At 39.9% G+C, this 14,751-nt stretch overlaps 1 protein-coding gene across 1 annotated transcript in view; it reads right to left on the reverse strand.

The window, feature by feature from the left end:
- pde11a (phosphodiesterase 11a) overlaps positions 1-14,751 on the reverse strand; it is a gene marked incomplete at both ends in the record, with an annotated part of 56,556 nt that overhangs the window by 39,838 nt on the left and 1,967 nt on the right. The window contains 4 exons of the mRNA XM_083908417.1: positions 1,278-1,342; positions 1,478-1,618; positions 2,185-2,274; positions 14,395-14,553. Of these exons, the coding sequence (XP_083764543.1) occupies positions 1,278-1,342; positions 1,478-1,618; positions 2,185-2,274; positions 14,395-14,553 (455 nt within the window). The remainder of the gene's footprint in view (positions 1-1,277; positions 1,343-1,477; positions 1,619-2,184; positions 2,275-14,394; positions 14,554-14,751) is intronic.

Below are 14,751 nucleotides of genomic sequence, written 5' to 3' on the forward strand. Positions count from 1 at the left end.
GTGACGGCAGGAGATTTGCCTTTTGACTCTAAATTTATCAAATATATTCACTTAATTACACACATGACTCTTGCATAGCAAGCAAACACAGAAGCGATTCTAGAGTCTGTAGGGGCCCTAAGCAAAAATTCCCAGGGGGCCCTTCCTTCCAACCAGTGTTCATCACCATTATGTTATAAATAATCTGACACCAACTAAAAATGTATGAGTTAAAAAAAAATATTTTGAAATGAAAAAGTATGTGAAACTATAAATGTAAAGAACAATAAAATACTGTAAATAGCTTTTAGAAAAAACTATATAAACTTAGTAAAAAAATACATCACACTGTAGAGAACCCACATTATAAAACAATATAAATATATAGAACAATACAATACTGTAAATAACTGAAAAAAAGTAAAAAAGATATGCATTACACTGTAAATAATCCTCTTAATTTTCCAACTTGCAGAAAGATAACTTCCCATGGGTTAACGTGAGGGGGGCCCCTTTAGGGAGGCTTCCTACTGAGATGTCATTGCAAATCGGCCTTTGTTTTTTAAGGGGTCACTGCAAATTTCAGTAAAAACAGCCCTCAGGCTCTGAGTGTCGGGGGCCCCCTATCAGCTCGGGGCCCCAAGCAGTTGCCTGCCTTGCCTGTTCACAAACCAGCCTCTGTTCAAACGTGAACCTTTATCATAGGCGTCATCATAGGCGACGTACTTTTGTCATTTCCGCTTGACTTGAAATAATGTGTGTAGTGTCAGTCGGGTTCGATTGGGAAGTCAAGCAAACTCGATATTGCTTTCATTTCTACTCATCGGTTTTGTTCTCGTCTCGTGATAACTGTTATGGCCGTCGCTATCGACTCGCAGTGACCATGTCAGTGATGGCAAGTGTAGGGCTTGGGAATAATTTGTCTTCCTCTTTCAGCATTGGTTTTCATCCATAAACATCCCACACAATGTTAAGCCACGCTCTCTCCACTCAGCCGTGCCCTGAGAAGCAGCAAAACCCAATTAATTAGGACTCTTTCGTTAGCATGACTTCTATTCAGAATCAGCACTGCAGAATTTCTTTTATACTTCCCTCACTTTTTGTCCTTGATGGAAGCTTTTCAGATTCAACCAAGGCAATGAGCAGAGTTTACGGGTGCCGCGCTACCAAAAGCCAAGAAAGACAGAGACGTGCTTATTTAAAAAGGTCACTGATGATGTGACAGAAAACCCAAAGCAGAGCAATGTTTTACTGAAGGCCAGAGTACTTTTTTTTAACACTGAACACATCATACATACCTGTTTTCGACGTCTGCACTACACTTAGGAGACAGAAGCTCAAACGACTTGGTAAACTTCACCACCTAAGAGATTTGAAATGGGGGGGGGGGGGGATGATTAAAGGTGCAAGTGAAAAAGAAAAAAACAGAAATGCCCATGCACAAATGTACAGACAGACAGACATACACAGCTGGACAGCAGGGGAATAAAAACAGTACCGGGGACTCAATATCCTCCAGCAACTGAACAGAGCAGCGCTCGCACTTTAGCAGCGTCTGGGCACGGTGCATGATCTTCCTGACAATCTTCTCCAGGTCAGTCTGCTCTTCAAACAGGTCATTGACTACCTCCAAGAGAGCCTGGACACCAGGAACACAGCACGATACCACGCACATTATTCCCAACGATATGAACCACATGCTGCTCTAAATACAGTGAATAAGACATCTGTCAGGGAGTAGTAATGGGGACCTTTTTAAATATAATTCTGCCTTGCTCAGCTGTAGGAGCATTGTTATTATTATTATTATTATTATTATTATTATTATTATTATCATTAACACAATCACATAAAAGAAATGATATGGTGTAAAGGGAGCTCCCCTCATTTCCATCCTGCACTCACTGAACTGTGTTCTCATTATGTTATCTTCCATCACAGATCCATGTGTGACATGAATTACTGCATTAACATTCCCTTGGAGATTTAGGTTATGGACCAGACCTTCATTTGGAAACACACCCCCACACCCCCACCCTCCTTTCCCCTCTACAGATCCAGAGAAAACATCCATGCAGAGCTGCTATGCGATCACAAGTGGGCTGGAGCTGATCAATACTCAGCTGCAATGGGGAGGGGGGGGGGGAGTAATAATCCCAGAGATGGGGTGGGCTGTGGAGTGTGGTGGAGCTGTTGTGTACTTACCCGACTCCTGTCGTACTCCTTCCTTGAGGCAGCAAACAACTGAGCGTTGGAGATCGCAATGCCACAAAATGGCAGGTACATCTGTAGCACCTGTGGACATGATGAACACTGTCATTACTGAGCAACACACAGACAAAAAACACACACACACACACACACACACACACACACACACACACACACACACACACACACACACACACACACACACACACTCCACCAATCAGCCAGGTGTCATGACATGTGATCACACAGAGAAAGGGTTCATTTAATCCAGGGTTCCTCACTCCTGGTCCTGTGGAGCCACTGTCCTCCATGTTTTAGATGTTTCCCTGCTCAAACACACCTGATTCAAATGGTCCGTAAACTCTGCTGAAGCCTGATAATGAGCCATTTATTTGAATCAGGTGAGGTGGAGCAGGGAAACACCTAAAACATGCAGGACAGTGGCTCCTCAGGACCAGGAGTGAGAACATCTTTTAGCCAAGTATGACTTTTTTTCAATGGGTCATGATTAAAATATGAATTGTGGGTATAAAATGTGTTTTGTAAGGTCACAAGATTGTCAACAAAATCAAAACAGTTCATCTAAATGTATCATGTTTATCAGGACGGACAACCTGAAAAAAAAAGATGCTGTTTAAGGATTTCAAAAAAATACCAAAACCTCCAGCTTCACTAGCTTTACTAATAACTAACTTTTTTCTTTCTTTAAATGTGTTGTTTGTTTACGAGAGCATGCACACTGCAGAGACACAGTCTGGACAACGTTTTCACACTATTTGTCAGCAGAGCCAGTGCAGGCTGTTCAGTGTTCGCGGCTGTGAACAAGGTGGGACTTCAACAAAAGGGACTTTACAAATGTGTTATCAGTGGGGGGAAAAGAAAAAAGTATAATTTAACATATTTTCTCTGGACTTTTGTGGACGCACAGTATGCTTTGATGAGACGCAATGGACGTGTGAACATTTACACTTTGCATTGTTTAATTTTAGAACAACGCCTGAGTAAAAGCAAGAGAGAAAAGACAAAGTCATATTTTTATCCATGAAAAACTAAGCTTCAACTGGAACAAATAAGAAGTGGCCTTTCACTGGCATCATTACGTCAAGGACAAATAAATCAATTCACTTGACATTTTACAATTTGACTGAACACTCACACTTCCGTATGCCTCGGGCTGATTATATAAATACCCTTTCACTCATATTTTCATCACATAAATAATGTAATCACTTGATGTGGCCTAATGACTATAGTTATTATGCGTCGTGAAATCTCACAAATCAAACTGCATTTCTCCCTCTCGCACATCTGTTGGTTCATAATGAACAACACCAGGCACTCGACGGCTTCTACAGACGCGAAACATACACGTTTAATTCTATACGACTGCACTTTCTCCACAGTGGGCTCTTATCTGAGAGACACTTGGGCCCCATAACATGGAATCAATGCCATTTAGGTTGTGTGGCTCCTTTACTCTGCCTCTTTGTTTGGCTATCTATCTGGAGCATCTGGCTGCTGTGTAAACAAGACAATCAGAACAACAAACCCACTAATATTTACCAGCTTTCAGCGCGACCTGAGGGCAGGGACACCACAACAATAAATGAATGGCAAGTTACTCGGCTGTGGCCGCTGATACGGGGGATCTATCTCCTTCACCTTTCAGGAGAGATTTCATTTACAAATGAACATGTGAGGAGCACAGTGCCACAGCACGGAGCTGAACAGGTGATGTGTGTACCTGTGACCTGGTTAAAAACAGGTTACAGACATTACATTAATGTTTATTAATTAATTGATCATTAAAATAACTAATACATTTGTACGAAAGTGATCGGAAGGGATTGTTATTGCTGCCGTTTGCATGTCACCTCCATGAACAGCCAAATAGACAATAAGGTAAAGTTAGAAAAAGGTTTATTTGTTTCCATACATGAGCATAGACTATATTTTTTTTACCATAGACAATACATGTATTGATATCTGTTAGAATGGAAACAAATAGGTCTTGAGACACTTTATTGTCTATTTGACTGTTCCTTCCTCATGGAGGTGACAGGCAAACGGCAGCGTTTATAATCCTTTCCGATCACATCATCAGTATTTTTCCTCGTCTTCGCTATTGTTTTTCCGAGATTGGAAGCGGTAGAAGTCTAGAAGATGGATGGATGGATTGTGTTCACAAAAAGCTGCCACCTTATTGGTCTAGCACGGTCACGTCGACGACCGCTTTACCACTTCAACACAAAATCTCACCACACCCAGAGCAAACTACTGCCGAATGAAAACACTGATCATAAAAACTGCGGGGGTTACAGGAGGAGGACTTTTAACCTTTTGTTCTACATGACTTTTAATTCATTAAGTTAGAATTAAGTATAGTCCCCGAGTATTGTAACGGCTGGTCGTAGAGCTGCACGACAGCGAGCTCCCCCCCACAGACCCGGAACACTTCCGCTATTGAATACGCTGGTGTTTTCTCTCCTGCTGGTGTTTTTGGGATTTGTGTGTGTTTTTGGTTTGTTTTTGCAGCGTGGTTCTGATGATGCATGTGCGTTGGTTTTGCAGATAATTTTATCTTTTACAGCACGTTTCTCGCTTTGCATTTGTTGTAATAGATGTTAGCCCTCTTGCCTTTGCAGCAAGAAGACCCAGGTTCGTGACCCGGTCAGAACAAGGGCCTTTCTTGCATGGAGGTCCGCATGTTCTCCCTGTGAGTGTGTGGGTTTCCTCCCGCAGTCTAAAAAACATGCAATGGGATGTTTACTTAATTAAAGCTGACCTAGACCGGAAGTTCCAATTAACGCTGTTTTTTAGTGTGTATCTGCGTCATTACCTTGTTTAAGAAGCCCTGAAGGTTCAAAACGAACAGTTCAGCCGTTGCTGAGAACGCTGTGTTGTACTGTCATCTCGGGCTCAGCTAGATCTCTGAAAAAACCTGGTCTGGTTACGCAAAAAACAGTTCTCCGGAACAGCAGATCATCCTGCTCCGGGCACTAGTCCGGGCACATCCGGTTGCGTACATCGAACTGCAGAAGAAGAATAACGTCCGTTGTGGACTCCGGGTCAAAGTCATAAAAGGGACTGCGGCGGGGAGTCGTGACAAAGCTATTTTTAAACACTGTTAAAACAATGTTTTGATAATGAGTAGCAGTGCATCCACCGTTCCAGAGGGGGGAGCTGCAAGACAGTCTATCTTCTAGGTGTGAGAGTTGAGTCTGAAATATCGCGGCTGGGCAACAGCGTCAGAAAAGAGGATTTCTACAGCTCGTTTACAGCAACTAGGAGGTTTTTGACCATAAAAACAAGTTAATGTATGTAAGTAGACCTCCATAACTCACATATGTGTGCAACAGGACCACTCTATGTGAGCTTTGACCAATTTACTTTGGACACTCTAAATTGACTGTAGGTGTGAGAGTGGATGTTTTTTTCTCTCTATGTGGCCCTGTGATGGCGATCTGTCCAGGGTGTACCCCACCTTTCACCACCTCATGGTAGCTGTGATTGAGAGATTGTGACCCTCATGTGGAGGATAAAGCGGTAGAAAATGGATGGATGGAGATATTCTCCATGTACGGGGGAACTATTTTTCAGTGAGTAAAGACAGTCTTTGTTGATGTGACAATATAAGCAGGGCAAACACAGTCCGACAGACTCACCATTAACAACATTCCCATCACAAACACATAGCATCAGTCCACAGTGAGTCAGTAATCCACAGCAGCCCTCGGTTTATGGTGAATATAAATATAATAGAAACATAAATTCACTTCATATCCGTGAGGTGGAAAACCCCCCCGCAAAAATGTGTATTAAAACTCTTTTGATATTTAGGTGTAATACATTTGAAGCGTACTTTCGTGCTCACACACCATTGATTATCAATGCATGTGACAAGCGTGCAACTCTAATTGCTGGGTTCACGATCATCTAAGCCCTAAAACGGCATCACGGAGAGGAAAAGGCTGAGAGAGCCTGCTCTAATTGCTTCAGTTTCTCTGAACAATCAAACAGGTCTCCAGGGTTAGCTTCATACAGTAGATTTAACCCCTCACTCTTTCACCGGTAGTGGGACTGAATCTGAATTTAAATGCATAGTCACGGCAAGAATGCACTGCTTGCACCGTACTAGGCAACACATTGATGAATGTGCAGGACAATGGGAGAAGCATATACAGTACACACACAATGGTGGAGTAGGGGGTAAAAAAATGCACGTTTGCATTTATAAATCCTCAGTAATGTGTAAACCAGACGTTATATTTGGAAACATTGGCTTGTTTCTGACGAGCACACCTTATGCTAATAAAGTAGATTTGCATGAATTCAATGAATCGACACCCTCAGTACACATCATGATCCTGTTAAGCTCAATGCAAATGAAATCACCGAATCAAATTAATTTCTAATCATAACATGTGAAATATTACCCCGTCATGCTAATGAGTGAATTAACTTGATGCCTTTAATTCAGTCATTATACATAATCAAGTGCCGCGCGCAATTGTTTTCACACACAGAGAGAACAGATGATGCCGGGCAATAAGCTCCGACATGATGCTATTTCAGCTGTCCTTTGGAATTCTCTGATAATGATCTTCCTGAAAGGCAGTGGCCATCAATAGCCCCAGCAGGAGCAGATTCATTAGCGAGCTGGACTTCAGGGATCTGGCTATGGATCTGCCCGTGGAACTAACAGGCAAACCCAAGAAAAGCACTGCTTTCTCTAATTACATTCTGTCAGCCAGGCCATTATACAAGGTTGCATTACAAACAAGACATTTTTGCCTGTGGACTGACCAGTAAAGAGTGCTTTAATAACAGAAGTCACTGGCCGAGGCCTTGAGGACAGTCAGCTCTCGAAACCCCAATGACTTCCTTTAGCGCAACTGGAATTTTAATATAAGGCAAACCAAGATAAATTACAAAGCCAACACTTGCTTTGTCCACTTACCCCACAAATACTAACTAGTATTTGATTTACGCAATGCTTTAAGCAGTGCTCACTTTACAGGTAAAGTGTTGTTTTGCCAAGAGTTCTCAATTTTCTCCTTATCTCATGTGGGACTCCTTTGATTTGAAAAGCAGTTTTGTAACGCAATGATTCTTTTGAGGGTATCACATCAAATATTAATGCGACATGAATCGACACCTCATTAAATGAAAAAAAAACAAGTCAATGTTTTATGTTCAGAACGTGAATATCAATACACGCAGCAGCGTGAAGAACATGTAACTGTATTGACTGGCTGTAATGTATGAGTAATATTACGGCGCAGCTAGTAAACGCTACACTACAGCAGCAGTCCGGCTCAATAGCTATTATCCATAAATAATTAAATTGTTCTACACATTGCAGGTACATGGAAAAAAGCCGGGAGCATAGGAGAGATCACAATAACTCAGCAGCAGATGTTGCATTGGTGCAGTAACATGATCCCGTTTTGTAAACAGTTACTGCTCCTCACATAGTACATAGAACGTGATACTTTTCCTGGGTTAAATACAGTACAGTGAAAAGTCTTAGGTTAGATTTGTAATTTTTGCGATGCTATAATGATGACCATACAGTTTTTATTTGAACACATATAATACCATATAATAGCATATAACACCCTAATACCCTTACATTTGAACAACAGCACATCGAACACCAATTAATGTTATTAATATTGAAGAATATCTCAAAGATTACTATTATACCAGGTTTAGTACAGTGACAGCTTGATAATATATCATTTTCAGTAACATCATTCCAATCCAAATGCCACTGATCAGAGAATTTGACTGACATAAAAGCAACACATCTGGTCGTGCCCTGAGACTTTTGCACAGTACTGTACATTCTTGACCTGTGGATCTCAAACACCTGACTGGACTGCAAGAGGGATTGTGACTGACTGGACGAAACGCCTATATCTGGCATTCACGTGGTTTATGTATTTTCCTGTGTTTGAATGCAAAGCAGGAATGACTTGTAGCATCTCACCAAAAGTGCAGCAAATACATCTGTGGCACCACGAGCCCAAAAATCATTACAACAGCGTTGTGCTGCATTTATTTACTGAGCTCAATACATTTACATTTTTGCTTATTTATATGTACTTATATGTTTGCTATGAAGGGACTTCTTGACAAATTTGGTCGAGGCTGATATCAATAAATTGTGAGGTCTATTTAAACAAAATAACAGATTGTTGTTATTATTATTATTGACCCACGTAGATAGAATTAATGCACACTGCAGGGTTCATCATTTCTCCTAATTCATTTTTTAAAAATCTGAATTCTGCATTTATGTCTTTAAAATAACAACCTCAATTAATTTAAAATAAAGACTAAAAGTTGCATATTGCACATGAAGCATCTGTTTACATTGATTACAGGCGCAGTGTACAACCCGTGCCTAAGTTTCTTTCGCTTCACAGTTCTTAAACTATGAGCTACAAGTGCAACATTTTTTTTACCATTAATTCTGACCACGTCACTCGTCACATCAACCTGATTTGTGAAGATCTGCATTTGAAGAAAAAAATAAACTAACAGTAAAAAAAACGAAGAGGCAACTTTGGGCGGGAAGTGTATATCAGAAATATTTTTGGAAAACAATCACCTTGAAATTAATGGACTTTGTTCAAATGTGATGTTCAAACATTCCCCAAATTGAAAGTTAAACTGACTTTTAAAATAAGATATTTTTTTGCATGTAAACCAATTTCCAATCAAAGTCATTTAGGTTCTCTGGTAAGATGGTGAAGGCAAAAACCTTGTTTTTTCGTGCACATATGATATAAGATCAAGTTTCTTACTTTCCTGTGCAAAAATGCATTGAATAACACAAATGTGGGAACAACACCTAATACTTTCTCCACAAGCGATGGCACAAGGTGAAGTAAACATCAAAAATGCTTTACCACAAGCTACAACTAGGAACTACGCTAACTATAGAAATGCAGATCGTCTTCCTAGATGGAATTCCTTGGGAATCCACATTATTGGAACCCTTCTGCATCGTCAGCAGGGATTATATCCAGCTGTTGAGTTTGAATTGAAATTGAAATTTGCTGGGACAATCATCCATTTATGCATTCATCAATCAATCCATTTATTTTACACTGCTGAAGTCAGATCTAAGCAAAACAAACTTGGTTTAATTGAATTCCTAATGCAGACAACTGTGATTGGACATATGTCCACTCAGCTACAGTATAGTCGGGTGTAAAATATAGAGTGACATCATATTTATATATATGTTTCACTTATTTTAAGAGTTGACTACTCAACATCCCTCTCTGGCATCCCACAAGGCACACTTTTAGGTCCACAAATGTTTGTACTCTTTAAATACTTAGCAAATAAAGCACATCTTTTCTGTTTAGGACAGTATTGGAGGTACTTTTTAAGTTCACATTCAGTATCCTGCTTTGTTGTTCAGCAGCCGCCCAATGATTTTTGCTTTGTTTTTTTCCACAGAGCTTTCACACAGCAGCCATTTCATAGGTGCACTTTCGACAACACGCACGGCAATTTAAAGAACACTTTACTTGCAGTCACACAAGACTTGGTATATTTGTATAATACACTGTATAGATTCCGATGACCTAATATTGTCCAGGAATACATTACAAACATGAGACTCCCAGATGTAATAGTGTTCTCTCTTCTTTAGCTCTGCATTTACATTGGAGAATTGTGTGAAAGTGGTTATTGCAATGTTGCTGCTCGACAATTTGACAGGAAGTCTGAAAGGGGCCAGATGGAGGACGGTGGTGAGAGGAGAATCGCTATTTGCCAATCAACACGCGCAAAATGTTACCATTTTGGCAGATGGAACCTACGTGATGTATCTCGCATCATATTAAGAGAAAATTTATGAAAATGCATTTCTGTGAATAATGCATTTCATGTACGATATTGCAAAGAAAAAGTGTGCATTGAAATTGAAAGACCAGTTAAACCAATATAATAAAAGATGTAGAGATAACAGGACAATATTACACATTTAAATGAAAGTACATTATTCTACATGTGATGACGAGATAGTATATATGAGATATTATTGGCTGGAACTTTGTCCAACCAGTACTATTTCTGCAGGTTATCAACATTAAGTCAGATAAAACCAGTCATTATGTGTGGACTCCAGTGAGAGTAGCTGCTACTTTATTGTAAGCTAAAGTTTAAGTGCATAAACAATAGGGGTGGGAATCTTTTACGATTTCACGATTCAAATCCGATTTTTGTTGGGCTACAATTCGACTCAAAATCGATTTGATTCATAATGATTTCTGCTTCAATCTATAGGTGTGCAAAGGATGATCTACTCCAGTCTGCTTTGCAAGACAGAATGACAAATGGAGACATTGAAGTGTCTTTTTCACATTTATTAAGTTTTAAAGGTGCATTATGTAATAAAGCAACTGGTCACTGCAAATCATGTTTATGTTTTGAAATCATGTTTTGGCATGTGGCGCCACCTACCGCCATCTTCCAATCATTGCAGTCAGTAGAGTCTCAGCTGCCGAGCAACCACGGGTTACCAGTTACGTCAGAAAACGAAACCTAAAAGACGGTATTATTTTTCGGTATTTTGAATTTGAATGTAGTAACCGTTTTTGGCCACATTCTTACATATGGCACCTTTAAACATTTATCCATGTTTAGATGGAATTGTTCTAACTCTTACATAAAAGCATTATTGCCTATTACTACATCCATGCCATACTTATTGCATAAGTTACAAAAATAAAAGTGCCTCTTTATGAAAAAAAAAGATTCTGGGACATTTTATATCGATTACGAATCGTAGTAAATGAGAATGTGAATCCTTTTTTTTTCGGCACACCCCTAATAAACAAATAAATAAACATATGATGTTTTAATTATCCTGCACGTTTCCAGTGTGTAGCAAACAGCATTTGTCTTAATAAATGTACATTAACGTTTTTAATGACTTTCTAATGTGGCGTCATTTAATGATTTAAAAAGTGACACATTTTCTTTTCCCAATATCCATAAAACGCAAAGATGCAGCTGTACAGCGTGAGGAGCTCACTGTGAAGCGAGCGTTGCATTTCATTACTAATTCAGCTGTAGCCATCTCAGGCATTAGTGTGACGTTAATTCAGTGTGAAACGCGCTCAAAACAAGGGGAGGAAGACGAATCTGACATCGCTTTTGAACAACGGGTAGAATCTTGAGCTCTCATTTTTTTGAGCTCCGATTGGAAAACAAATGACAGAATAAAACCTACAGTCGTTTGCCACTGTGACACCTAACTCTCAAATAAAGCCAAAGCTCAATTTGTGCTTTCATGTTTAATCTATTCCACCCTTTAGGGGCTCATCATAGCTGCAATAAGCGCATGTGCTTCTCACCGCCTTCCTGCTACATCTATTCAAGTGTGTTTATTGACAATCACATGCTCCGTGTGTGTCTCTCGTGATGGCTAAATAAGCAAGCAATCAGAAACAGCAGGGTGGCTGAGTGCATTACATGTGTTTACTTCATCCATTAAAGTATCTCTTTCTCCATTTTTCATATTTATGTATGTATATTCACATTTGCACTAAGCAGCTCCACTGTAATAAATGGAATGCTCCACTGTAACTCTTTGGAAGCCATTCAAAATCACATAACTCTAAGCGGCAACACTACGTTAAAGACGGATGCTCGATACACACAAGTAAAACGCTAACAAATTAGGTTGTAAGGTTGTTATTCTTCATCAGCATCACCCTGGCATCCTTTGGATGCTGCCTTAGAAAAATTGGATGATACCGAGAGAAAAACCTGTGACCCAGCTAGAAACTGAGCACTGAGTCTCGTCTTTTCAGGGCTGCACATCAGACACGGGGAGCTGAGTGAATTCTTTAAATAATGAATATATGTTGCATTCAGACGGAGTAAAGAACCAAAACATGAACTGGTGTTTAACAGACGACATACAGAATGTGCAGTTAGGGAATTATTCTGCGGATGTGACATATATAGCATGAGCTGCATCCAAACTTTGAGGACAATATGTGGTGCAAATAGTGTCAGGTGAGATATTCTCAATCCATCCCAATGAAGGCTTTGCATTTTCAATGTTTTGTTGTGTACGGTATTGTCACAGCTAAAAAAAAGAAGAAAAAAAAATATTGTTACCAAAGCAACAGCGGGAAATCTGATTGAACTATTAAATGAAAACAAGCAAAGTCTGTGAAAACATTCCCACTGTTCACATCGCCAGCGCTCTGCGACGCTTACACCACCAAACAGTGTGCACTGTCAAAAAAGAACTAAGAACCATCTGTGAAATGTCACACATGAATCATGATGATGACAAGCATTTACCTCAGTCTTTCCTCTGCAACAGACTTTACCCAGTGCAGCAATAATAAAGACCCTCAGAGTCTAAAGCCATGCTGGCAGATTAGTTCAGCTGCACCACTGAGCCTATAGTGCTAATGTCAGCATGACAACATGCTTACAATGATTATCTCTAACATGCTGACGATTCGAAAGTGATGGTTAACATACTTTACTAACATTTGCTTTTTTGAATGCATTTGTTCAAATAGTAGACGCCCGAATCAAAGAAACAGGCAGGGTATCACTGCAGTGATTAGGAAACACCATTAAGGAACCAGGAACGTCTGACCCACATTTTGTGCCAGTCGGTGTAGATGTGGAGCTTTTTCCACGAGACACAACACTTCTATCCCTAGTGCCCTGTGACTGTATTCAATCTACCATAATTATTACTGGGGGTGGGAATCACGAGAGGCTTCACAATATGATATCATCCCAATGTTTATGCCCCAAAAACACATTACTGTGATATTGAAAATACACACTTTTTCCAACCGCAAATGATATTCCCAAACGTCTTATCTTGAGATAAAAGTCTCTTGATGCAAACTGGAATAATCAAAAACGCAGAATGACCAATACAGTGCAATTTAATTCATTGCAAACGTATGTGGACTCACTGCTACAGGTGGTTTGAACAATGAATTATGAAACAACACATCAAACTTGGAACAGTTTAACTTCTCAAGTTTACAACTTAAAGGTGCATTATGTAATAAATCAAGAGCAACTGGCCATAAAATCCTCCTAATATGTCACAGAGACTCAGGAATAATGTTCATATAACAAACTGAACTCACCAACAACAACAGTACAGACAAAATATTTGCATTAAAAAAATCTTTTGCAGACTGCAAATCATGTTTATGTTTTGAAATCATGTTTTGGCATGTGGCGCAATCTACCAATCATTGCAGTCAGTAAAGTCTCAGCTGCCGAGCAACCACGGGTTGCCAGTTACGTCTGAGCTACAATGGCGGAGAAAACGAAACCTAAAGTCAGTATTTTGAATTAGAGTGCAGTAACCGTTTTTGGCCACATTCTTACATATGGCGCCTTTAACAAAATATCAATACTTGGAATCAGAGCATCAACACAATATTGCCAAGGAAAATACTGTGCTGTATTGATTTCTCTCCACCATGAAGTATCGCCACCAAATCATGTGACAATATGGTTATTTATTTATTTATTTATTTTGACAAAAACAAGCTGAAGACACTGTCTAAATACTAATTGTCTGCTTTTCTTATTCTATTTAATGACTCACAAGCAAGAAAAGATTATGAAAGTTTGAATTTGATCTGTCTTTCAATCCATCTTCTACCACTTTATCCTCCACATGAAGGTCGCAAACTCACACCTATGGTCATTTTAGAGTGTAATCCCTAATCCCTAAATCTGTATGTTAGGACTGGGAGGAAACGGCAAAACCCAGAGAAATCCCACGCACACACTGGGAGAACACGCCGTCTTTTAATCCATTCATTAAAAAATAAACACAAACATTTTTTATTAAAGGCCCAGTATATAATATTTAGGAAGGTGTATTGGGAGAAATTGTACATACTATCCATATGTATACGTGAATAAGTGCTTTAAAATATCTAGTGTCCTTTTATAGTCTTTTATATACACAGGGCCTTGTTTTATGGAGGCCACCATCTTGAGCCACCATGATTCTACGGCAGCCCAGAGGGCGAAGGAGTCCCTTTACACACAGTGGCAATTTAATTTAAAAGAGAGGATGTGGGGAAACAATTACCACATCCTTGTGTGTTTAATACACAAGGACCGGGAGACGAGGAGCTCGTTTAGCACTCACAGTCATAATGAACTAACCTTCTCGTCGTCTTCAGCGAAGAGATCTCCTCTCGAGTTCTTGTTGATGGCCTGAGCGACTCCGATGATCTCCCCGTCGCTGTTGCGTATGGGCATGCACAACAGCGACTTGGTCTTGTATCCTGTCAGCTTGTCAATTTCATAGCTGAAGCGACGATCCTGCAAAACCACAGGAACACAGACGAAGACAAGATATTAGATGATGTGAAAACTCTACTGTTTTCAACCCTGAGGCGTCAGTGTGTGACTCATCGGAGCTCAGGACTGAGGTTTGTTCAGCAACATTTTGCCTGGACAAAGTGTCTCCTCGACACGTGTGTGTTGCTGAGACAGCTTCTGTATTTGTGTGCAGTAACT

Source organism: Microchirus variegatus (assembly GCF_963457635.1).
Source record: "Microchirus variegatus genome assembly, chromosome: 22".
In the NCBI taxonomy this organism is placed as follows: domain Eukaryota; kingdom Metazoa; phylum Chordata; class Actinopteri; order Pleuronectiformes; family Soleidae; genus Microchirus; species Microchirus variegatus.